Raw genomic sequence first — 25,307 nt, forward strand, 5'->3', positions numbered from 1 at the left:
GGAAACTAGGGTTTAGAGAGGGGCCATGATTAGCCCAAGAGAACTTGACTAGTTAAATTCAGCCCTGAAAGTGATTATCTTCGAGTACTATTTTGGCTTTTTCATTGTTCTTACTCAATAAACTCCAGTGGCTCCCTATTGCTTCCAGGAGCAAATACAAATGCTCTGTTTGGTGTCTGAAGCCCTTCGCAACCTCTCCGCCTCTGAGCATTCCAGTCTTCTTATACTTTACTCCCAACTTGTACTCTTTGATCTAGTAACACTGGCTTCCTGCTTGGCCTGTGATCGAGATATTCCATCTCTTGACTCTGGGCATTTTCTGTGGCTGTCTCCCAAGACTGGAATGCTCTGTTTCCTCATCTCTGCCTACTGGCTTCCTTTAAGTCTCAACTAAAATCACACCTTCTATAAGAAGCCTTTCCCAACTCTTCTTTAATTCTAGTGCCTGGGGGCAGCCAGGTGGCAGAGTGGATAAAGCACCCAGGAGGACCTGAGTTCAAATTTGGGCTCAGACACTTGACACTTACTAGCTGTGTGACCCTAGGCAAGTCACTTAATCCTCATTGCCCTGCAAAAAAAAAAAAAAGATATAATTCTAGTGCCTTCCCTCTTAATTATTTCCTATTTTCCCTGTAGATTACTTGTTCGCATATATTTGTTTGCTTATTGTCTTCTCCATTAGACAATGAGTTCCTTGACAGCAAGGACTATCTTTTGCCTCTTTTTATATCCCTGGCATTTATGGCAGTGCTTGGCACATAGTAGATCCTTAATTAATGCTTTTTGACTAAGTAATTCTGATCTTCTGAGCCCAAGTCCAGCATTCTCTGTACTGTGTTTGTTGTTATGTTGTTTCGGTCATGTCTGGCTCTTTGTGACTTTATTTGGGATTTTCTTGGCAAAGTTAATGGAGTTCTTTACCATTTCCCTCTCCAGCTCATTTTACAGAGCAAGAAACTGAGGTAAGTAGGGTTAAGTGACTTGCCCAAGGTCACACAGCTTCTAAGTGTTTGAGGCCAGATTTGAACTCAGGAAGATGACTCTTCCCTGACTCCAGGCACTCCATGTACTTCACCATCTAGCTGCCCCTTTTTCTACTATATCATGCTATTTCTCCTGTGCAGATTACAAAAAAGTTATTGATTCTTCTCATCTTCAAGGTAACCACCTTCCTTCTATCCTACCCCATCTTATAGGCTGAGTTTCTGGTCTTAAAACTATCAACATGCAGTGACAGTTTGAAGAAAAAATTTCTGGTATAAAATCAAAAGGTAGAAGACATTGTAGTGAATACTAAAATACTAAAAATAAATCATTTTAAGTAGCACTTTATATTCATCATAGAATGTAAGATCTTTGAGGACAGGACCTGATTTAAGTTTGTCTCTGCACTCCCTGTGCCCACCATATGGTTGGTACTTAATGAATGTTTGTTGAATGGATTCTCATTTGATCTTCACAACAGCCCTGGGTGGTGGATAGTAAAGATACTATTATCACCATTGTACAGATATAGAAACAAGGCAAAGGAAGGCCAAGGTCACCAAGTTTGCCAGAGCTGAGATTTGAGACTAGGTCTTGCTGTTTTCCAAATCCAGTGTTCTTTCTGCTATGTTACACAGAGCCTAGGCTTTTAAAGAGTAAACTAGAAGGGCAGCTAGATGGCGCACTGGATAGAGCACCAGCCCTGGAGTCAGGAGGACCTGAGTTCGGGTCTGGCCTCAGACAGTTAACACTTACTAGCTGTGTGACCCTGGGCAAGTCACTTAACCCCAACTGCCTCACTAAAAAAAAAAAAAAAAAAGAGTAAACTAGAGCTATGCACATAGTCGTGACAAAAGCTGATTTTCCAGAAAGGGAGCCAGTAAGCAGAGGTAAACTGACTATCTTTAACTTACTAAGGGATAAGGAATTTCTGCTTACAATTTTTGGAGGGTATATAATAAAAATCAAAAGCACAGTGAGAAAAATTCTCCCTCCCAATCAGTCCTCTTATTTTTTTTGTTTGGAATTTGAAATGTGTTCATTCATCAAACTTATACAGAATTGGCTCGTGTGGGGCACTGTGGGGAGAGAGGAAGTAAAAAGAAGACATCCCAGTTGCTCTTACAGGGAAGATAAGGTTTAGATACACCCACCTGCAGTGTGCTAGGGAGTTCAGAGGAGGGAGAGATTCGTTGGGGGCATTGCTTTGGATGTGATTTGAGGAGAATCAAGAAGCCTTCATGGGGAGGGACCTCAAAGTGAAAGGTCTCACCAGCTGATGACGATGTCGTGCCAGAGCACATGAGGAGACCAGGGGAAGCCACCAGAAGAGATTTGAAAATAACAGGGTTAATGCTAACAGCAGCATTCCTGCGATAATTTTTAAGGGCTAAACTTCCAGTGACTCCTTAAACACTGGAACCTCTCAAGCAGAGCCCAGATGACCAGTTGTCAGGGATAATGGAGAAGAGATTCCTGTTCAGGTACAGGTTCAACCAGATGAGCATTATATTCCCTTCCAGCTCCAAGATTCCCTACTTAAGGTAACACATTTTTAAAATGGCGTCTTTTGTTTTTATATCATATTTACCAATGTAATTTCCTCTTCTCGCTAACCTTCCCTCCCTCCCAAAGTGGTATCCTCTTAAAGGGAAGGTCCATGAGCTTTTCAAAAAATACTTTGATAACTGTATTTTCACATAATTATGTTTGTTTTTAATCATGTCTGCATTTGTTTCATAGATTTAAAAATATTGTTCTGAGATGGAGTCTGTAGGTTTCATTCAGATTGGTAAAGGGGTCTGCAGTATAGAAAAGGTTAAAAATTCCTGCTTCATAATAAAATAAAAAGGGAAAAAACCATTATTCCAAACCTGACCAACACATCCACCAAGTCCAACATCATGTGCAGTGTTTCATATTCTTCGTCCCTGACTTCTGCAAAGAAGGGAGGGAGGCATATTCTTGTCTGTTGGGGGTTGTTTGTTTGTTTGTAGGCAATGGGGGTTAAGTGACTTGCCCAGGGTCACACAGCTAGTAAGTGTCAAGTGTCTGAGGCCAGTTATGAACTCAGGTGCTCCTGAATCCAGAGCCCGTGCTTTAACCACTGCACCATCTAACTGCACTGGTGAGGTAAATTCTTGTACAGCTTCTTTAGGTGGCCCAGTGGATAGTGTGTTGGACTTGAGTGGAGTAAAGGAGGCCTGAGGTCAAATTGTGCCTCAGATACTTACGAGTTGTATGACCTCTTTCAACCTCAGTTTCCCTATGAGGTTTCCCTAAATGAGATAAAACTGTAAAGTGCTTAGCACAATGCATGGCACATATTAGATGCTTAATAAATGTTTGTTTCTGAGGCAGTTAGGTGTCACAGTGGATAGAGGACCTTTGTTCAAATCATGCCTCAGATACTTACCAGCTGTGTGACCCTGGGCAAATCAACCCCCAGATTACCTACAAAAAAATCCAAAACAAAATGCTTTTTTGCTCCCCTCACACTCCCCTCCCCATCTACAAAATGTGGCTTAATACTAGTACCTTCCTCACAGGGTTGTTTCAAGATCAAATGAGATAATATTTGTAAAGTGCTTTCCAAACCTTAAAGCTAGTGTTATTGTAGCTTTTGTTATTCTTTGGAGCCAGGATTAGTCACAGCATTCAGATTGTTTTGTTGTTGTCCAATAGCATTGTTGTAATCAGTAAATATAGTGTTTTCCTGGTTCTGCTTATTTCACTTTGCATCAGTTCATATGAACCTTCCATACTCCTCTGTAGTCACCACATTCATCATTCTTTGTTTCTAGTTTTTTTTGTTATTATTCATACAAAAAGTGCTGCTACAAGTATTTTGCTGTACATGGAATCTTTCTTTTTCTCAGTGACCTCCTTGGGAGATATACCCAATGCTAGGCCCTCTGGATTAAAGGGTATGGACATTTTACTCTCTTTCTTAGTATAATTCCAAACGCTTTCCAGAATTGTGGTGAAAATTCACGATTTTACCAATGGTCTATCAGTACCCCCTCTCTTTCCATAACACCTCACAACATTGACCATCCCCAGTTTTTGCCAATTTGTTTAGTGTGAAGTGAAAGCTCAGAAAACCACCATAATTTTGAGGGCACTGGGAAACCAAGTTTCAGTGTATCTGAAAAGAGGGAAGATACCAAAGACTTGGAAGTCTATAAGTTTTCCTATAGAATGTAAGCTCTTTGAGAGTAGGTACTCCTTCATTTTGTTTTTGGTTTTTGTGGGGCAATGAGGGTTAAGTGACTTGCCCAGGGTCACATAGCTACTAAGTATCAAGTGTCTGAGGCCAGATTTGAACTCAGGTCCTCCTGAATCCAGGGCAGGTGCTTTATCCACTGCACCACCTAGCTGCCTCCCACTTCTTCATCTTTGTCTCTGGATTCCCAGTATAGTATAGTACCTAGTACATGGCCAATGCTTAATAAATACCTGTTTATTGATTTTTTAAAAAAATTCAAACATTATTGTTACTCAAAAAAAATCAACTTCAAAAATCAAGTGACTAATCCATATGCCTGCTTTTCTAGCCCTATAACATTTTTGAGATAGTAATCCATATGTCCTTGATGGTGGTTTGGGAAGAAAATAGGCAAGCATTAACAAATGCTGTTTTGTAGCAAACTGTATCTACAGAAAAAAAAGTACAAAGTATAAAGAACACAAGATTCTATTGTGCTTATTGCTTGTTGAGTATATTTCATGCACAAAAAAAATACCCTGTCTTAATGGCTGTCCTCCACAACTAAATGTCTCCCATTCATATGTCAAAATCATATAACATCCCTTGAAAGATATAACCATAGAGAACTTTGTATTACTCACTCATTACTAATATCTACTGAGGGATTAACTAGATAAACATGTGTGCCAGCATCACAGAAGATGTCCAGGGCTGAATTCAAATGGAAGGATTTCATCTGTATGAAACAACCTTCTAGTTCCTCCTCTCTGGAAATGATGCGCTGATTTTGTCAAGCCCTAGGACATTGCATTACTTCCTAAAAGAGATCCATAACAACTCAAAAGGGGTTGGTTCAGCTATTTATACAGGAGAAACTAAGTGGATGAAGAATGCCCACTGCTCAGACTATGCCATGTAGTTGGATGGGCAACTCATAGAGTTGGTTCAACAGTGTGTGTGTGTGTGTGTGTGTGTGTACACACATATACATATGTGTTTATGAGTATGTATATATATACACATACATGTATGCTCCCACAGTCAACCCTAGGTTCCTTTAAGGAATGTTCCATTTTATTTTTGTCTTTGTAGCCTCAGCACCTAGCCTAGCACCGCGGACATAGTAGCTCCTTAAAGCATATTTGTTAACTCAAATTGCTTTTTTTGTAATTCCGCTACCTTGCTCCCCCTTATAACATAGATTCCTTCTTCCTGCATGTGATAAATCGCCTTTCAGAAGATGTTTCCCAATATGCAGGATCATTTGGTGGAACTTTTTATCTAACTCTGCAAAAACGGATCTGCTTACTGGCTTCCTTCCTTTCTTCCCTCCCACAGCTGGTGGCTTCTCAGCACCAGGGAAAATCGGGGCCAGTCAATTTCCTTTCCTGGCTGCGGCTGAAGTCATTTAAGTGCTGAGAGAGTGGACATGGCAGGGACCACTCTGAGTAAGGGCTAGAGGATTGGAGGAGGTGTTCTTTCAAGGCCCTGACTTTTGCCATGTTGACTCAGATACACAACCTACTTGAGCCAACAGATGGTAAGACCCATCTAGAATAAAGTAGGGCATTGGCCCTTGGAGTCAGGAGACTTGGATTAAAGTCTTGGCTTGACTATTGACTAGCTCCATGACTCTCAACAAATTACTTCCCCATTCAGGAACTTAGCCTTCCCCTCTGTTAAATGGGATTAATAATCCTTGCCCTGTCTCCTTCTCAGGAGTATTGTAAGGATCAGAGAAGATCATGCATGTGAAAGTAGCTCCTAAACCTTAACATACTACATTAAAAGTCAACAATTAATTGTAAATTAACCTGACATTTATTAGCACAGTGCCTGGTACATAGCAGACATTTAATTAGTATTTATTGATTGATTGAATGATTGATGTGAAATACCAACTATTCCTCAGACACTGTGCTAGATACAGAAAAAACAGAACCAGCTATTTCTGACATCAAGGAGATGATATTCACTTGGGTGGCATAGCCACAGATAAACTAATGAAAGTGCATACAAGTAATAAAAAGTAATCCCAGGAAGGTGAGAGCTTTAACAATTAGGGAAATCAGGAAAGTCCTTAACTAAAGGGTGGCACATGAACTGCGCCTTGCAGGTAACTAGGGATTATAAGACATATCATTGAGGAGAAAATGTAACTCATCTGTGCAAAGATCCTGGTGGCAAGAGATGGATTATCATGCATAGAGAATATGCTACTAGGCCACTTAGTTTAGGATGAAGAATGCATGTAGGGGATAGATGGAAAACAGGTGGGGATTCTGATTGAGGAAGGCTTTAAATGCCAGGCTGAGGGTTTTTAGGTTTCTGTTTTTGTTTTTTTACAATAGCTAGTAGGAAATAGTGAAGATTCTGAGTAGAGGTATATATGTGATCAAATATATATTTGGGACAACTATTTGAGGATAGGAAGAGACTAGAAGCAGGAAGATGAATTAGGAGGTTATTTCAATGCTCTCAGTGAGAGGTGAAGAGAGACTAAGATAGGGTAGAGGTTATATGAGTTAAGCTGAAATTGATGAGAAAGGTATTGGGGAGTTAGAGCCAAGAAGACTTGGTAATTGATTAGATATGTTGTAATAGTGGGAGAGAAGAGTTGAGGATGACGCCAGGGTGGCAAGTCTGAGTAACTGGAAGGATAGACTTCAGCAGAAATAGAGAAGTTTGGAGAAGGAATAAAGGTTTGGGAGAAACAATGTTTTAAACATATTGATTTTGAAATCCTGATTGAAACCTCCAAGTGGAGATGTCCTTGGGCAATTGATGCTGGAGCACAAGAGTGAGGTGAGGCCTCAACATGTAGATTTGGGAGTCATCTGCATGGTTGTGACAATTGTGCTCATAGGAAGTGAGGGAAATCACAAAGGGAGAAAGTATAGCTACAAGAGAAGGTCCAAGACAGAGCTCTGATCAACACTCAAACTTAGAGGTCAGGAAAAAGCTGATGATTGAGCAAAGGAGACTAAGAAGGAATGGTCAATCAGGAAGGGAACCGAAAGAGAGCAGTCACAAAATCCAAAGGAGGAGAGAGTCCAGGGGGAAGGAGTGGCCCACAATGATGCTAATTATCTGATAATTTTATATAAAATACTAGAGGAAGCTAATTAATGCTAAATAAAAGGCTGGGTGTGACCTGAGTTCCATTCCCATCTTTGATACACAGTAGTTGTGTATCACTTAACTTCTCTATAAACCCAAGTAATTCTCTAAGAATTTAAATTACAAATATATTGTTAATCTGCATCCGTGGAATGAGTTTCCATACTAGAAACCACCCACCACCACCCTGATAAGGATTAAATTCAACATAATATAATATAATCAATATAATAATAATGTTACAATTATCACTACATATTATGTAAGGGAATGGAAGAAACATTGGATGCATCACTGCAGATTAAAAACTTAGCACCTACAAAAACACAAAGTGAGACATGACCTGGTGGTCAGAAGCTCACCATCTTTCACAAACAAATGGATGTCAAATCCCCATATTACAAATAGAGACCTTAAAATAGCCTTAAGAATTTCAACAAATAAACTGTAGTGGAATTGGGTGTGGACACACACTAAAACCAAAACAAACTGCTTTCCACAATCTCCTGGACATAATATTGATCTATAAAAATTTAATACGGGCAGCAAGGTGGTGCAGCGGATAAGAGCACGGGCCCTGGATTCAGGAGGACCTTAGTTCAAATCTGGCCTCAGACACTTGACACTTACTTGCTGTGTGACCCTGGGCAAGTCACTTAACCCTCATTGCCCAACCAAAAAACAAAAAAAAGCAATGTTCCCATGCCAGATATTCATAATCTTTGGATTGAAGAGATTCTAAGAGTAGACAGGCCTAGTAGAGGAAAGCAAAACCTTATGGAGACAGGATGAAGTACATGTCATTCATTCTGGAGCTGGATCATCCCAAGGATGCTTTCAGGGAGCCCAAAGGAAGATAAACTGCCATCCCATTCCTTTAATTTGAATGTTAAGTATTTTTTTAAATATTTTTAAAACATTAAGTATTTTTTTAAGATACTAACTTGTCCTGGGACTATTTCTATCTGAACTCCATGAGATGAGAAGAGTGAAATGCTGATATCTGCCCTGACCTAACACTTGTTCATCAGAGATGGAGACATGGAAATGTGGGCCCAAATACTCCATAGGAAGTCCCACCACGTCCATAAAGCTTTGAGTAATGACTGGCAACAAACTGTGTGTCTGGCATCCAGGGATTAGGCAAACTGGAAGAGACTTTGGCTAAAGGTTGAGATCAGAGTGACAAAAGTTTTGGCAAGAGTCCTTTATGAAGATAAGGGAGCAAGTGATCTGCCAAGCAAGGGGAGGAGGAGATCGAATAGATGCCAATAAAATCCTTGAAGCATTATGACATACAGTAGGCACTGGGTGATAATAGTGCATAGAGTGCTGGGCCTGGAGTCAGGAAGACCTGAGTAAATCTTACCTCAGACACTTCCTAGATATGTGACCTTGGACAAGTCACTTAACCCTGTTTGACTCAGTTTCCTCATCTGTAAAATGAGCTAAAGAAGGAAAAGGCAAACTACTCTGGTATGCTGACCAGGAAAACCCCAACAGGGGTCACAAAGGGTCATATGACTGGAATGAGTGAACAACAACAAGGTGCTTATTGTGTGTCTAATGTACTTTATGACTGAATTGAACTTGGTGTTGACTCTTCCTTAAGACCCAGTAGGGATGTGTTAACTCACATGTTGCTATAGCACTTACAACATTTCGTATACCTGGGTTTAAGACCTGCCTCTGGCACATACAGACTGGGTAGCTCTGGGCAAGCCACTTAAACTTTCATCACTCCAGGCCATTCTATAAGATCTTAAGGAGCAGAAATGGTGTCAACCAACACTGGTAGAGGGAGTATTCTCCCTCAGGAGCTTTCTAAATCAATGGGGTCACAGGTCTAGTCCAATGCCCATCTCTTCTTCTTACACATGAGGAAACTGAGACTCACCAAAGGGCAGGGACTTGGTCAAGGTTCCACAGTGAACTCTCAACAGAACAAGGATTCTAACCCAGGCATCCTGACTCCTCCTGGCCCAATGTTCTTTCTGCTCTAAAACACTATTAGTTGGCATCTGCCCAGGTGGCATCACTTGTGTTAGCGGCTGAAATACCAAGACTTCGCTTGGGCCTTAAGTTCTCAACATCATTTCCATTCTTCTTGGATTAAGTCATCAACTCCCATGGTCATTTCAAATGCAAAAGCCCATTTTGAGAGCATGCCACATAAAGGCCACATTCTCTCTGAGATTTCTTTCAATTTACATTGTATATAAGTTGTAGAAATAATTGTTTGGCTGTTGTCTTCCTTCCCATTCAAATGGGAGCCCCATAAGCTGTTGCCTTTCTGTGTACCCCCAGCACTTTGTGTCCCCGATATAGTAAATATAGTAAATGTTTAATAAAGTACCAATGAAGTTATTAATAAAGCATCAATAAAGTTACTTTAAAAAGCATTGGTTACTTAATAAGGCATCAATAAATTACTTAATGAAACATTAATAAAATTACCTAATAACACATTGATAGTTAATAATGCATCAATAAAGTTACTTAATAATACATTACTAACTTTTTTTTTTTTGCGGAGCAATGAGGGTCAAGTGACTTGCCCAGGGTCACACAGCTAGTAAGTGTCAAGTGTCTGAGGCCGAGTTTGAACTCAGGTGCTCCTGAATCCAGGACTGGTGCTTTATCCACTGCGCCACCTAGCTGTCCCCATGAACATTATTTAATAAAGTAAATATAGTAGATGCTTAATAAATGTTTGTGGACTGACTGGTATTGGGGAAAGTCCCTAAGGTGATAAACTCTAATCAAAGGTACACTTGTCTTAGAACCCAAAGACCTAGGTTCATAATCATAGCTTCGCCCCAGCTCACTATGTGATCTTAGATCTCAGTGATATCATCTGAAGATCAACAAGGGTATGAAATCAGATGACCTGGGTTCAAATCCTTGCTCTGCCATTTAACTATCTGTATGCTCTTAGAAAAGTCACTTTTCCGGGGCTACAATTCCCTCATGTATAAAATAAGGTAATTGGACTTGATGACTATGAAGGTCCCTCCTAGCTTTAAATCCATGTTCCTTTTTTTTTGGGGGGGGGCAATGAGGGTTAAGTGACTTGCTCAGGGTCACACAGCTAGTAATTCCTGAATCCAGGGCCAGTGCTTTATCCACTGTACCACCTAGCTGCCCCCTAAATCCATGTTCTTATAAGCCATGTTCTGTGAAATGAGGTTAGATTAAATGATCTCTAAGTTATCTTCCACTTTTGATCATCAGGCATGTTTTATAATCATCAGGGCACTGAGAAAGTAAATAAAGAGAAAGTAAGATTTGAAATGCTTGTTGTCATTGTTTTGCAAGAGAGGACGGACCAACTTGGGGCTGAAGATGGGAAAGAAGGGCATAGAGAAGCACGAGGAAAAGGGGGCTTCAGATGTATCATTTGGGGTTTCCCCAAACCAAACTGCCCTTTTCTCTATTCCTCACACATGACCCTCCATTTCCTCTCTCTTCTGTCTCTATACTGGCTGTCCCCTATGCCCCCAATTCACTCTCTCCTTCTCTCTGCCTCGTAAAAGTCTCTCTGTTCCTTTAAGATGAAGCTCAGGTACCATCCTCTGCATAAAGCCTGTCCTGGCCCCCTCAATCACTAGTGCCCTCCCTCCTAAACTATCTTGTATTTAACTCTTTTGTTTACACTTATATTCATGGACTTTATATTTATGCAGCTGAATGTCATGGTAGACAAATAGAGTACTTTACCTGAAATCAGGAAGACCTGAGTTCAAGTCTAGCCTCAGACACTTACTAGCTGTGGACCCTTGTCTGCCTGTTTCCTCATCTGTAAAATGAGGGTAATAATAACACCTACCTCTCTGGTCTATTGTGAGGATATAATGAAATTATTATCATTATTGAAAATTATTCAAAAATTGAATTGAATATTATTCAATTGAATGAATTTGAATATTCAATTGAACAATTGAATCATAATTATTTCACCGTTTTTCAATCATGTTCTACTCTTCATGGTCCTGTTTTGGTTTTTTTTTTGTTGTTGTTGTTTAATAAAGATACTAGAGTGGTTTACCATTTCCTTCTCCAATGGATTAAGACAAACAGAAATTAAGTGACTTGCCCAGGGTCACACGTCTGGGAGTATCTTGAGGTCTGACTTGAACTCAGGTCTTTCTGACTCCAGGCCCAGTGCTCTAACCACTGAGTAATCTAGCTCCCTATAATTATTATAATAGCAACTGCAACTGACATTTACATATTGCTTTAAGGTTTACAATGCCCTTTTCTCACACCAATCCTGTAAGGTAGATAAAAAAAAGTGTTACTACCACCAATTTTTAAGTGAAGAGATAGATTCAGTGCCAAAGGTTATAAATAATTCTCTAAGGTGCCAAAGGTCAGGATTATATTATTTTCATCATTAGATTGCAAGCTTCTTGGGAATAGGAATTGTTTTATTCTTTGTATTTTGTATTTTGTATCCAGCACCTAGCAGAGTCCCCAGTTCTTAGCAGACACTCAACAACTACTTGTTGATCAATGGATCCAAGGATGAATCATAATACTGGGTTTTAGTACTGGGTTCTGAGATTCTCTAGCTCTGTGACTTTTGGCACTGAACCTATCTTCTCACCTACAAAATGGTGATAGTAACCCTTGTTTTATTTACTTCACTGGGTTGGTGTGAGAAAAGAGCATTGTACACCTAAAGCAGCACGTCAGTGTCAGTTCCTGTTGCTTTCATAATATTAATAACTTGAGCAAGTTTCGGTTTCCTAATCTGTAAAAGGAGTGTCTCTGCTGCCCTGTGATTGCCCTTCACAGTTCAACCTGCTGCTGGTTGTGAACTGTCTGTGGGAGCAAACAGTGGGCCCCCATGATACTGGGGATAGACAAGTCAAACAGGACACATGGAATCCCAAAGTGTTTGCACATAATCGGGAAGGAAGGAAAGTTCTTTCCTGTTCTCCTGATGATGATTTTTCAACAACAGGATATTTCCCTAGGAGGTCCTCTTCTCTGAAAGCAGTGTGTGTTTTTTTCTTTTTTCCTTTGGACAGCTGGTCATGCAGATCCTATAGCAAGGAGTGAAGTGACAAGTCATGGAGGGGCCGGTGGTCCCAGCTAACACAACAGAAAAGGGCTTCATCCCAGACATTGAGCCCTGGGCTAACCAAGAGGAGGAAGAGGAGAAAAGATGGCAGCAGCGCTTGACTCCTCTGATGGGAAGAAAGCCAATGGGGTCCTTGGAAAGGAGAGAACAGGATTGGAGGAAGAATATTCTTGATGGCCCCCAGGGACTAACCAGACCCATCAAGGCTCCCAAGCTTCCAGGAGAAAAGGAGAATGAAGAAACCTTTGGGTCTGGAAAGATGGGTAGGAACTCCATTCATCTTCACTGTCTTTTTTCCCTCCCGGATTTTCCTTTTCTCTTATTTGTGTTTTTTCTCTCATCTTATTCATCCCCACAGGGAAACATATCTTCTCCTAGTCATGACTTTTTTTTTTCTTTCTAAAACTGTTGTTAGAGTTGAGAGATAGGGAGAAGAAGGAGAGGGGTGGCATTTATTGTGCTTAACAGAATTGAAAAATGTTGGGATCCCAAACTCATAAAGCTTCAGAGCCTTTAGAACATAGAAGAGGGACAAATATTTACAATTGGAAGAAAGCTTAGAACACAATCCCCATAATATGCCAGAATGGACTGGAATGCTAGAAGAGATATCTTTAGGGATCATCTATCTGATCTGGAGGTTAGTAATCTGAGGGTCATGAACTTGTGGGTTTTTTATATTTATGTAATGTATTTCAGTATACTTGGTTTCCTTTGTAATCCTAAAAATTTTATTTTATGCATTTAAAAATATCATTCAGAGAAGAGGTCGTAGGTTTCACCAGATCTCCAAAGGGGACCGTGATGCCAGAAAGAAAGAAGGAAACAAAGGATGAAAAAAAAAAAGGTTAAGAACATTGATTTAGTCCAACTCCCTTATTCAGGAAACTGAGGCAGTAAACAAGGAAGACTGCCCCACGTCATACAACTAATAAGGCAAAGTCAGCACTGAAACCTAAGTCTATAGAAGCCAAGTTCACATTCTTTCCACTGTACCATGAGGACAAAGCTTTTTAAAGAGTGCCTGTCGGGAGCAGCTAGGTGGTTCAGTGGATAAAGCACCAGCCCTAGATTCAGAAGGACCTGAGTTCAAATCCAGCCTCAGACACTTAACACTTACTATCTGTATGACCTTGGGCAAGTCACTTAACCCTCATTGCCCCAGTAGCCAAAAAGTGAGGAAAAGCTGGAGAATTTTGCCACCTGTCCTCAAGGCATCCTGAGAAAGTGGAGCCTGATAGGAACAGACCCAGTGAGAAGCAATGTTGAGGGCTCCAAAGAATCCTTGAGTTATAGAATTGTGGAAACTGCCAAATGGAAGGATGCCTTGGATATGTAGTTTAGCCCCTAATTTGCTTTGGATATTTGTTACTGAGTGACCTTAGACAAGTAACTTAACCTCTTGATGCCTCAGTTCCTTTATCTGTAAATTGAAGATAATAGATACCTTTAGATCTCTTTAATGGATCAAAAATAATAATACATTTAAAATGCTTTGAAAATCTTAAAGAGCTATAAAAATGTGAGCTGTCATTAATATAACATGGTACAATCGAAGAGGCATTAGCTTTGGAGTCAGAAGACCTGAGTACAAATCCTACCTTTAACATTTATTATCTATGTATGTGTAACTTTTTCCAAGTCAAGTCATTTAAGTGCAACACCTCCCCTCCCCTGACTCTATTTTCTCATGTGTCCAAGGAGGGTGTTGGGTGAACTGGCCTCTGAGCTCCCTTTCACACCTAGGTTTATCACCATCTAGGGTCTTTTGTGGGGACCTTAATACCTCATATCCATTTAATTAAATGGTTGGACAGTTCTGACTGTCAGAAAGTACTTTCTTTCATTGTACTGAAGTCAGTCTCTTTGAAATTTGCTCTCATTGACCCCCTAGTTTTGTCTTCGGGGGCCAACCACAAGTTCTGGCTCTCTTCTATATTATGCCCTTTCCTGTACTTGAAGGCAGCTGTGATGTCCCACTTCTCCCCACCTCTACCTCAGATTTTCTGGCTTGCTTCAAGTAACTGGCAATTTTTAACCTGGAGAAGATGTCACCTGGATTTGAATCCTAAACTATCATTTACTATCTCTGTGAGTTTGGAGAAGTTACTTAACCTAGCTTCAGATTACCCATCTGTCCAAACAGTATGACAGTAATAGTTCCTATTTCTGAAGCAGTCCACATTTACTAAAATGCGTTCCTTCCAACTCTCCTGTTAGAGAGACAGAGACAAACTGAAGGAGAGGTAGCATGATGGAATAGACACAAAACTGGATTTGAAGTCCCAGAGATCAGTCTGAACCCCACCTCTGACACTTACTAGGGGCATGATCATATACAAGTTACTCTGGGGGGGGGGCAGGGCAATAAGGGTTAAGTGACTTGTCCAGGGTCACACAACTAGTAACTGTCAAGTGTCTGAGGTCAAACTTGAACTCAGGTCCTCCGGAATCCAGGGCCAGTGCTTTATGCACTGCGCCACCTAGCTACCCCTCATATCCAAGTTACTTAACCTACCTCAGCTTCACCTCCCTCACCTGTAAATTGAGGATAACCAAAACTGCACTATCCACCTCCCAAGGTTGTTATGATATAGTGAAAGAGCTTTGCAAACACTATGTAAACATCAGTTACTATTAGGATCATTGAGCAGTGTTATTCCCACTTGATTGATAAGAAAACTGAGGCTTCTAGAGATAAAGTAACTTATCTCTGTTGACAGATTTAGTAAGTGGTAAGGCAGGTCTTCTAACTTGTGCTACCTACTTCAGAGTTCTCAGTGGGTGGAGTGCTGGACTTGGAAGCAGGAATTCCTGATTTCAAATCCTGCTTCAAACACTTACTAGCTATGTGTCCCTAAGCAAGTCTCTTAGCCTTTCCTAGCCTCAGTTTCCTCATTTGTAAAATAGATATAGTATGGTACCCACTTCACAGGGTTGTTGTGAGGATCAAATTAGATCACATGCATAAAGCATTTCACCAACCTTAAAATAATATATAATAAATGTTATCAAACTAAAGCCATAAACTAACCCAAGCCACTATTGTTGTTGGGCAGCTAGATGGGTCAATGGATACCAGGCCCTGAGTCAGGAAGGCTCTTCTTCCTGAGTTCAAATATGGCCTTAGACATTTACAAGCTTCGTGACCCTGGACAAGTCACTTCATCCTGTTTGCCTCAGTTTCCTCATCTGTAAAAGGAACTGGAGAAGGAAAAGGAAAACCACTCCAGTATGTTGGACAAGAAATTGTCAAAAGAGGTCACAAAGAGCCAGACATAACTGAAAAATGACCTGTAGCCCTTGCCACCCTCCCTGCTTCTGAACCCTTCATATTTCTGGGCCTTTCCATCTGCCCTTCAACTAGACACTCTTAATATTTGATCTCTTGCTCAATCAGAGTATGAGCTCTTTGGGAGTGGAGACTTGCTTTTTCTATTGGTATCCTCAGTGCTTGTCTCATAAAAAGTTCTTAATAAATGTTGTCATTCATTTTTCATTCATTCACTGAACATGAAGAGAAGCAGTATCCTATTATCCACTTGTACACTTCCAGTAATAAGGAACTTATTACTTATCAAGGCTAACCTTTTCTGCCTTGGGACAGCTTCAGAGATTAGGACATTTCTCTAAAGTCTGTTCCCCTTCCCACTCTGGGAGTCTCTGAACTCTGAAATTCTTTGATGCTGTGAACAAAAATAGTAGAAGGAATTAAAACACAAGATGAAGTGAATTGGCTAAGATAACTGATGACCAAAGAATACTGAGCTTCATTCAGTCAAGTCAAAGCACCCATCTTGAACATGTTCTATTCCGTGGTGCTGAAAGGACAGTGATAATCTGGAGTCCATGTCTCCTGACAACCAGAGGAAAAAACTGAGGGTATTTAGCCTAGAGAAGAGAAAACTCAGGAGGAACAGGATAGTTCTCTTTGAGTATTTGAAGCCCCACCCTCAGAAGAAAGGTTAGGCTTCTGTGCTGGGCTCCAGAAAAAAGCTTCCCAGCAAATAGAACAGTTCCACAGTGAAATGGGCTGCCTGGAGACCTGTGGTAGGGCTCTCTTTCACTGAAGGTCTTCAAGCAGAGGCTGGAAGACCACTGGTCAGGTATCCTATAAATTGGGGATACCTTTGAAAATACCTTCCAACAGGAAAAGTCTGTGATTCTTTGATGGCTGAGCCAAGATGAAAATGTTTCAAAAGTAAGGAGGCAGAAAGGTGATGGCAACATGGTATAAGTGAAAGAGAATTGAATCAGGAGTCAGAGGATCTGAATTTGAATCTACCTGTATGATCTTGAGCCAGTCAACTCAATTTTCTCGGTCATAGTTTCCTCTTCTGTAAAATTAGTGGGCGTATCTATATCTTAATCCTGTGACTAGCAATGTGCAAATATTATACATACAACCTTTTTTTTCTTTAAAGGAAGAAGGTAAAATTTTCAGAAGATTGCCTATGGGTGTTGTTATCAATTCCTGACAGAACTGTAGGGCATATCACTAATAGGACTGTTTGTACCCACTTATAAAGGGAACCAGTGATCACTAAGAGATAAGCTGAGCTCATCAAGAGCAAGTCATTTGAGACTAATCTCATTTCCATTTTTGGAGATGGTCATTAGGCTCAGCAGAGGTGATGTGGTAGAGTGGGTAGAGGGTTGGTTTTGGATACAGGAAGTCCTGGGTTCAATGTGAATAGGCTGTGTGACCATAAGTAAGTAGCCTAGGCAACTCTTTAAGTTACAGATAAGATACAGAGGGATTGTGCAGGTGAGGGAGCTTCCTTACCAGGAATTCCCCATGTAGATAAAATCCCAGGTTCAGACTTTGCCCCACCATCATACACACAAAAAAGGTTAGGCAGATCAGAAAAGTGTCATGTATATAATAATATAATCCACCTGTGTTTCAGGAAGATGTTTGACAAAATCTGTCATTATATCCTTTGGAACAAGATGGGGAATGGTACTTCATGATATTATAATTAGGTATATTAAAAACTTGTTCTATGTGGAGACCTAAAAGGTGGTAGAGAAGGGAACAATGACAGCCTGGAACAATGTAGCCTGTCCTCAGTATCTCTCCCAACCCCTGTTGAATTCAGTTCAAATCAATAATCTTTATTAACTTATTGTCTTCATGGTGCTCATATAAAGAATAAGGGTAAATGGGGGAGAGGGGAGGAAATAGGTGTTAATAAAGTCTCTAATATGTTCCCGGCGCTGTACTAAGCACCTTATAAATATCATTTCATTTGTGCCTCACAACAGTTCTGTGAGGTTGCTATTATTATGCCCATTTTATAGATGAGGAAACTGAGGTTGAGAAAAGTTAAGTGATTTGCCCAGGGTCACATAGCTAGGAGGTGTCTGAGGCTGTATTTGAACTCAGGTCTTCCTTAGTCCAAACCCAGTGCTCTATCTACTGTGCCCCTTGCTGCTCTGAATGTATGCAGGGAGAGGTGTAGAGAAGAAGACCATAAGTCAGTAGATTTCAATAGGCTGGGAATAACTGAAATTTTACAGAGATAAATATATAGTCTTGAGTTGGGATTAGGCAATTACTTGCAGAAGTACAAAATATGGAGTGGGGGTGTCATTACAAATAAAACCTAAGGATATTGGTAGTCTTTCAGTTCAATGAGTCAGCAGTATTATGTGGCAGCCCCCCTCCCCCAATAACCCTAATACTGCATGAATAGAAATAAAAGTTTCCAGAATGAAGGAGGTGATGGGGAAACATTAGGAGGAGTACTGTCCAGAGTGAGGGAGGTGCCCTGGTTAGGCCACATTGGGATTATACATGACCCAGTTATTATTATAAGTGACTGACAAGCTGGGGTATGTCCAAGGGCAAATGCTGAGATGACCAGGCTTATTAAGCTATATAATGAGGACAGCTAATGGTATTTGAACTGCTACTATGAAGAAGATAGATAAGACTAGAGAGCAGAATGAAGACCAAAAGGTAAAAGTTTCAGGAAGGTATATCATGATTCATCATGAGAAAATTCGAATTGTCACTATCAAAATTAGAATGGGATGGTGAGATCCATGTTACTGGGAGTTTTTAAATAGAGCACAGATAGTCATTTATTTGGTAAGTCCAGACTGTTTAATGAGTTGAGCAAGGGTATAATAGATGACATCTGAGGTCCCTTATGATTCTGTTAACTTCTAAAGGTATGACAAATTCTGTCCCTGAACTGAAACTAATGGAAGAGGAGAACCTCCCTGTTAAGAGAGTGTGGCATATTTGACACTATAAGGAAGGAGAGGGCATCTATTAGGGGAGGTGGTACTTGGTAAAATCAAAGGCTTCAGACATCAAGGAAGTTCAGGGTTTGAGTGATTAGATTTTAGTAGAGTTGTCAACATTGACATTCCAGAGAATGGTGACTTGAGGTAGAGTGTAGAGGAAGATCAAAAACCAGGTACTGAAGTCATTGAAAAAGGTTGGAAAAAGTGCCTTGGAAGTTGGTATGTGACATCAACAAGGGTGGGGAATGGTTGATACAACACATGTTCCTGATATGTAATGAAAAGCTGGTTACTGAATGATGAATTGATGTTCATCATTCTCAAAGACAACTAAAATGACATTACTATGTTGGAGTCAAAGTACAGTGTGTCCAACTATGGCTGATCAGATCAATATGAGCTTGAAAGGTTCTATCATAGCTTGGGCGCCAATAATCCATATGGACATTTGCTATGTGATAGTGGAAGGGGAACCATCATTTAGACCTGGAAGGGACTTTATGTCATCAATTCCAACCACCTCATTTTTTTTTTTGGTGAGGCAATTGGGGTTAAGTGACTTACCTAAGGTCACACAGCTAGTAATTGTTAAGTGTCTGAGGCTGGATTTGAACTCAGGTACTTCTGAATCCAGGGCCGGTGATTTATCCACTGTGCCACCTAGCTGCCCCATCAACCATCTCATTTTAAAGAGGAGAAAGTTATGTCTAAGAGAGAGGAAGTAATTTGGTAATATGGATATATAATACTTGGCAAAAGATAAACAAGTGGCAGGTATTACACCATACCAGAGTTATAACTAGGGTGAGGTGACTGGAATTTTGACTCAGGTCACAGAAGTTTAGAAGCTGATTTAAACCTGGGTCTTCTGATTGCACATACAGGGCTTTTTCTGTTGTATCATTGAAGAGAAAGGAGGATGCCTATCTCTCCTCTAGCTCAGCAGATTGGGAGTATTGAGAGAAGTACAATCCAGAGGGTTGTCAGGGGTATATCTGTCCTTAGGGGGAGAGCAGGGTTTCCATTATTTAAAAAGATTTAAGACATTGAGGACTTTACTGCTGATAGAACAGGGATTCCAGAAGGCATATTGGAATGGTCTTAGTGGTGATTTCAATTGAGTTGGAATGGGAGAGTAGAGATGTGAAGAAGATGTGAAGGATAACATAGGCCAACTGCATGTACCAATGATGATTTTTGGATGAGTCTAGGAGGCTCAAACAACAGGAGATTGACTGTTATGACATGCTCCTTCAATGTCAGACTCAGATTTAATACACTGGTGTTTTGCTATAGTTTCTTAGAATCAAAAGCTTCAGAGATGGAAGAAACCTTATGGATTATTCAGATCATGTCCCTCCTTGTACAGAGGAGTAAACTGAGGCCAAATGAGAGGAGGGGACTTGTTCAAGGTCACACTAACAGTTAATAACAAAGCTGCGATTTGAACCCAGGTCCTTTTATCACCTCTCAACCCACTTGTCCTTTGTTCCTAGATTAAGGCAGCGGGGCTTCTGGTGCCATTTGGGGAAGCCAAGAATGTCTGTTTCTATATGGTTTCTCTGAATAGGTCAATCTTTAGGAGCCAGTGTCCTTACAAAAGTGATAGGATTGTAAACCACTCGCTGTTGGCAGAGCTCTCAGCTTTGAAGGCTAGAGAATTTACCCATGTCACCATAAACACATCCATTCTCCTCTCTGGGCCTCAGCTCCTAAAACTATAAAATGCGGGTGGGGGTGGAATTTAGGTAATCTTAATATTGGGTCCATGACCTTGGGTATTTTTTAATACACATGTTGATGACTGTATTTCAATATAATTGGTTTCCCTTTATAATCCTAGGCATTTTCTTTTATGCATTTAAAAGCATGATTATTTAAAAATGATTATGCATTGAAAAGTGTGATTCTGAGAAGGGGGCCTTAAGCTGCAGCTGCTGGCCACAAGGGTCCATAAAACACAAAATATTAAAAATGCTTGATCTCAGCTCTCCAGCCTGAGACCCTCTGAAATCCAAGCTTCAGACTCGACCTGCTGTGTCTCAGGATGGCCTTCTCTCCATTCCCGCAGACAGGCAGGCAGGGGCGAGCTGAGAAGAGCCGGCTTCAACTGCCTCCCCTTGTGGTTATGACTCACCCAGAGGAAGCTGATGGAGAAAGATAGGTAGCAGCTTGGCTAGGAAATGACGTGATTTACAGCTCGGTCTGAGCACCTTGTAAGCTCAACTCACTCTCTTGCCACAGATGAAAATGTGACAAACCAAAACTGGCCCAAGTCTGATAGCCCCAGAATTAGTGCATTGGTTTTGTTTTCTTTCTTTCTTTTTTTTCCCTGTCTCTCCACCCCTGAGTGAAAGGAGAAAGCACTTGCCCATGTTCACATACATTCTTGTGCCTGTATTTGTCCTGTATAAATTCCTTCAAGATAACAGCCAAACCCTCAGTCCAAATAGGAGTGTTCCAATCATTGGTAGTCAAGTGGGAGGAGAGAAGGTTGGCCTGTGGGAACCAGCCTTTGTGTCAAACTAAGATTTGTTCTCTCTGAAAGTTTTACAGAAATATGCTGTAACCAAACAAAATAGAGGATCATAGGATTTAGAGCCAAGAGAGTCTAATTATCTTCTCTCCCCTCCTCTGTACCCCAATTTATTTTTATTTTTAGTGATAGATAACATGGCATAAATTCATAAGAAGATGGCCTCAAAGTCATGAATACCAAATTTCAAGACCCACCCAATACATACTAACTGTACACCGCTAAGCAAGTTACTGTGCCCCTCCACTCCCCACTCTGCCCCCAATTCTCTAAGACTATGAATTGCATAACATGGTTTCTTCACCAGGCATATCCCACACAAAAGAAATAACAAATCTGATCCAAAACAAAACAAAAATGTTTATGCCTTTTACTTTTATCAGTTATTTCTTAGTATATCAGTTATTTTCTAGTATATTCCACCCCCCACCTTTCCCTTGAATCCTTACTCATGACAAAGGAAATAGTTCAAACGTCCCACCTTGTCTTGACTGTGTATGGTACATGACTAGGTATGATCCCATCCTTCCCTCGAAATCTTGCTTGTAACAACAACAAAAAAAAAAACAATTTAGCAAAACCAATGAAAACATCAACCTTACCTTGATTGTATATGGTGCACACCTTACCCATAGCTCCCCATGTTTCTAATCAGAGAGGGAGGTGTGTTTCATCATCTCTTTGAGATTGAGATTGCTCATCACAATTTATCCAAATTTAGCTTCCATCATTTCTATCTTTTGTTTATTATAATTCCTCATTCTTCTTCATTGTGCATCATTTCATACAAGTCTTTCCAAGTTTCCACGAATTCCTCAGTCATAACATTTTTATGATGCATTAGTGCCTTCCACTCCATTTTGCAAATGGAGAAACTGAGGCCAGAGAGTGGAAGTGACCTGCTCAAGGCCACATAGCTAGTGGGTGGTGATGGAGACCAGACTTGAGCCCAGATCTTCTGATTTTCATTGCAGCACTTCAAACAATTAATCCATACTTGTGTCGCATGTAGTATATTTTATAAAGCCCTTCCACATATGTTATCTCTCTCAAACCATACAAGAACCCTTTGAAGGAGGTAGAGCAAAGTGAGAATCAGAGAGGGTAGGTAATTTGACGCTGGTCACATAGTTCATTCTAAATCCAGTGTTGTTCCTGCCAAATTGCTCTTGACAGACAGAAGCATTTTTGAGGAGTTCGTTTTGACATTCTATACTAAATTAACTGTTAAAATATTAGGGAAAAGGCATCTGTATTCTGGGGTTCCCAGTCAGGACTGGGACAAAGGTGAGAAATTGAGTGAAATAGTCTAAAATCTTATAGCCAATGAGTGGCAGAGATTAGGATTTGAACCTATGCATTTTATTTTTAAAAACATAGTTTTATTTCTTTTTTTAAACTATTTCCCAATTACATGTAAAAAATAACATTTATTTCTTAAAATTTTGAGTTCCAAATTCTCTGGAGATAGGAACTGGGGTCAAGTGGTCTCTGTGACTTGGGTGAACTTGGGCAAGTCACTTTTTTTAACCCCATCTGGCCTTCATTTTCCTCCATGGATGGAAGGGGCGTGCAATCATACACAGCCTGCTAATTGTATAAAGTTGTCATGGGGATGAAAGGGGATCATGGGTATGAAGTGCTCTCTGAACAGAAAAGTGCTAGAGAGGTAGGACTGGTGGGGGGTGGCAATAAATACCCTAAGACCTGCCTCATCCTCCAGAAGCTTCTCCTGCAATCCACTCTTTTTTTTTTTTTAAGTGAGGCAATTGGGGTTAAGTGACTTGCCCAGGGTCACACAGCTAGTAAGTGTTAAATGTCTGAGGCTGGATTTGAACTCAGGTACTCCTGAATCCAGGGCTGGTGCTCTATCCACTGTGCCACCTAGCTGCCCCCTGCAATCCACTCTTAACGGAGATAGAAAACAGCTGTGAAAGGCAACTAAGATGCTAAATGCTCAAAATAAGCAGCAGGTGGGGATTAGAGGCTAGAGAAATTTTCAGCTGAGACCAATCAGCCTGGGCTGGAGTGGTGGGGGTGCTAAAGGGGGAAAGGAAATTTGACCTGGGGATTGTAAATCGATTCAGTCCATTAAGTAAAAGTTATTAAGTGTCAAATGTAAGTATGGCAACATGCCAGGCATTGGAAGTATAAAGACAAAACAAAACAAAAAAATAAGGAGATGTTGTCTTCACTATCACCACCACCACCACCATAGCACTTCAAGGCTTTTTAAACACTTTCCAAATATTAGCTTATTGTGTTCTCATAATAGCCCTAGGACATAGGTGCTATAATTATCTTTATTTTACAGATGAGGAAACTGAGACAGGTGTAGGTTAATTATTCACTTTACATAGCTAGTAAATGTCTGAGGCTAGATTTGAACTCAGGTCTTTCGGATATGTGTGGTGCTCTATCCACCAAAATACATCTTACTGCTTAGAGGAAGGCTTTACATCACTGAAGATATAGAAGCAGTCTTCTAGGGGAACAGAATGATTTCTGAGTAAGAGGGGCAGTAAATAGCTGTCCCCCTTGAGGAAATTGCTTATGTATAAGAGAATAGTCGGGGCAGCTAGGTGGCATAGTGGATAAAGCACCGGCCCTGGATTCAGGAGCACCTGAGTTCAAATTCAGCCTCAGACACTTGACACCTACTAGCTGTGTGACCCTGGGCAAGTCACTTAACCCTCATTGCCTGAAGAAAGAGAGGAAGAGACAGAGAGACAGAGACAGAGAGAGACAGAGAGAGAGACGAAGACACAGAGAGAGAATAGTGAGAGATAAGAAGAGATGGAAAGTTTGGTTGTAGTCTCATTGGAGAAATCTTGAGCGTCAAGCACAGGAATTATAGGATTATGGATTTAGAGGTGGGGGGAGGTAGGGGGACAGAAACTTTAGAAGTCATCTTGTCCAAAGCATTTATTTTATAGATAAGGAAAAAGAGCCCAGAGAGGTCAAGGAGCCCAGTCTAAGGTCAGAGGAAATAACAGAGCTGAGATGCCAAACCGGGTACCCTGATTCCAAATCCAGCTTCTTTGGAAGGCAAAGGGGAGCTAGCAAAAGTTTAAACACAGTAGTGTAACGATTGGAATGATGCCACCTGCTGGAGACTTACTGTAGAAGAGTTCCGCCCATGAAGCAAAGGTCTTTGAGGGCAAGACCAGGAGTCTTTTCTTTGGCATCAGGAAGTGACGTTGGGTAGTGGGAGGAAGAAGGAAGAGTCTAGCACTCTATCTGGCTCTCTTTCTCTGGACTCTGGTGGAGAGCTGAGCTAGAAATGTGCTCTCCCTTTAATAGATAGGAATGTAGGCCTTTCTCTCTCTCTTTACCAAATTCTTATTCTCCTTAATAAATGCTTAAAAGTCTAACTCTTGCTAAAGCTTATAATTTATTGGTGACCACTCATTAGATATTTTAGACAGACTAGCTAGAATTTTAGCCCTTAACAGTAGCCACATGAGGAAAGTGATCCTTTAAGCAAAGCCTCACTCACAATTTTGAGGAGACAGAGGCTGAGTAGAAAGCAGGATTTAATCAAACAAGCAACACTACTCTTGAATCTATAGTCAATACATTCTGAGTCTTTGGCCAGCGATGCTCATCTTACCCTCCCCCATACTTCAGTGCTTCGAGGGTGTATAAAGTGGTAAGGTGAGCTCTGCTAATCGAGGCAGATCACAAGCCCTATCCAGGTTAGCAACTATCAAAGACTGCTGACAGGTAGATGATAGATAGATAGATAGATAGATAGATAGATAGATAGATAGATAGATAGATAGATAGATAGATAGATAGATAGATAGATAGATAGATAGATATAGACAGACAGACAAAGAAAAACAGACATGTATTTGTGTTTATATATACAATATTCATACATATACATATATGCAAAGACAATATATAAAAATACATATGATATATGTAAAATATGTATACATACATATATGTGTATAAGTATACATATGTGTACACACACACACACACACACACACACACACACACACTGTGGACCCAAGATTTCCTCAGTATAGGGAGCTCTAGGTTGGGAACTTAAAGATTGACTCCACTGCAATTTAAATCTTAGAGGATTGCTTGGGGTA

The 25,307-nt window shown here is 40.5% G+C and overlaps 1 protein-coding gene across 1 annotated transcript in view; it reads left to right on the plus strand.

Annotated features, from left to right (window-relative positions):
- The first annotated feature begins 12,383 nt into the window (after positions 1-12,383).
- SH3TC1 (SH3 domain and tetratricopeptide repeats 1) overlaps positions 12,384-25,307 on the plus strand; it is a 57,270-nt gene continuing 44,346 nt past the window's right edge. The window contains exon 1 of the mRNA XM_043971689.1: positions 12,384-12,667. Within this exon, the coding sequence (XP_043827624.1) occupies positions 12,394-12,667 (274 nt within the window). The 5' untranslated portion in view covers positions 12,384-12,393. The remainder of the gene's footprint in view (positions 12,668-25,307) is intronic.

Source organism: Dromiciops gliroides, chromosome 6, assembly GCF_019393635.1.
Source record: "Dromiciops gliroides isolate mDroGli1 chromosome 6, mDroGli1.pri, whole genome shotgun sequence".
Lineage (NCBI taxonomy): Eukaryota > Metazoa > Chordata > Mammalia > Microbiotheria > Microbiotheriidae > Dromiciops > Dromiciops gliroides.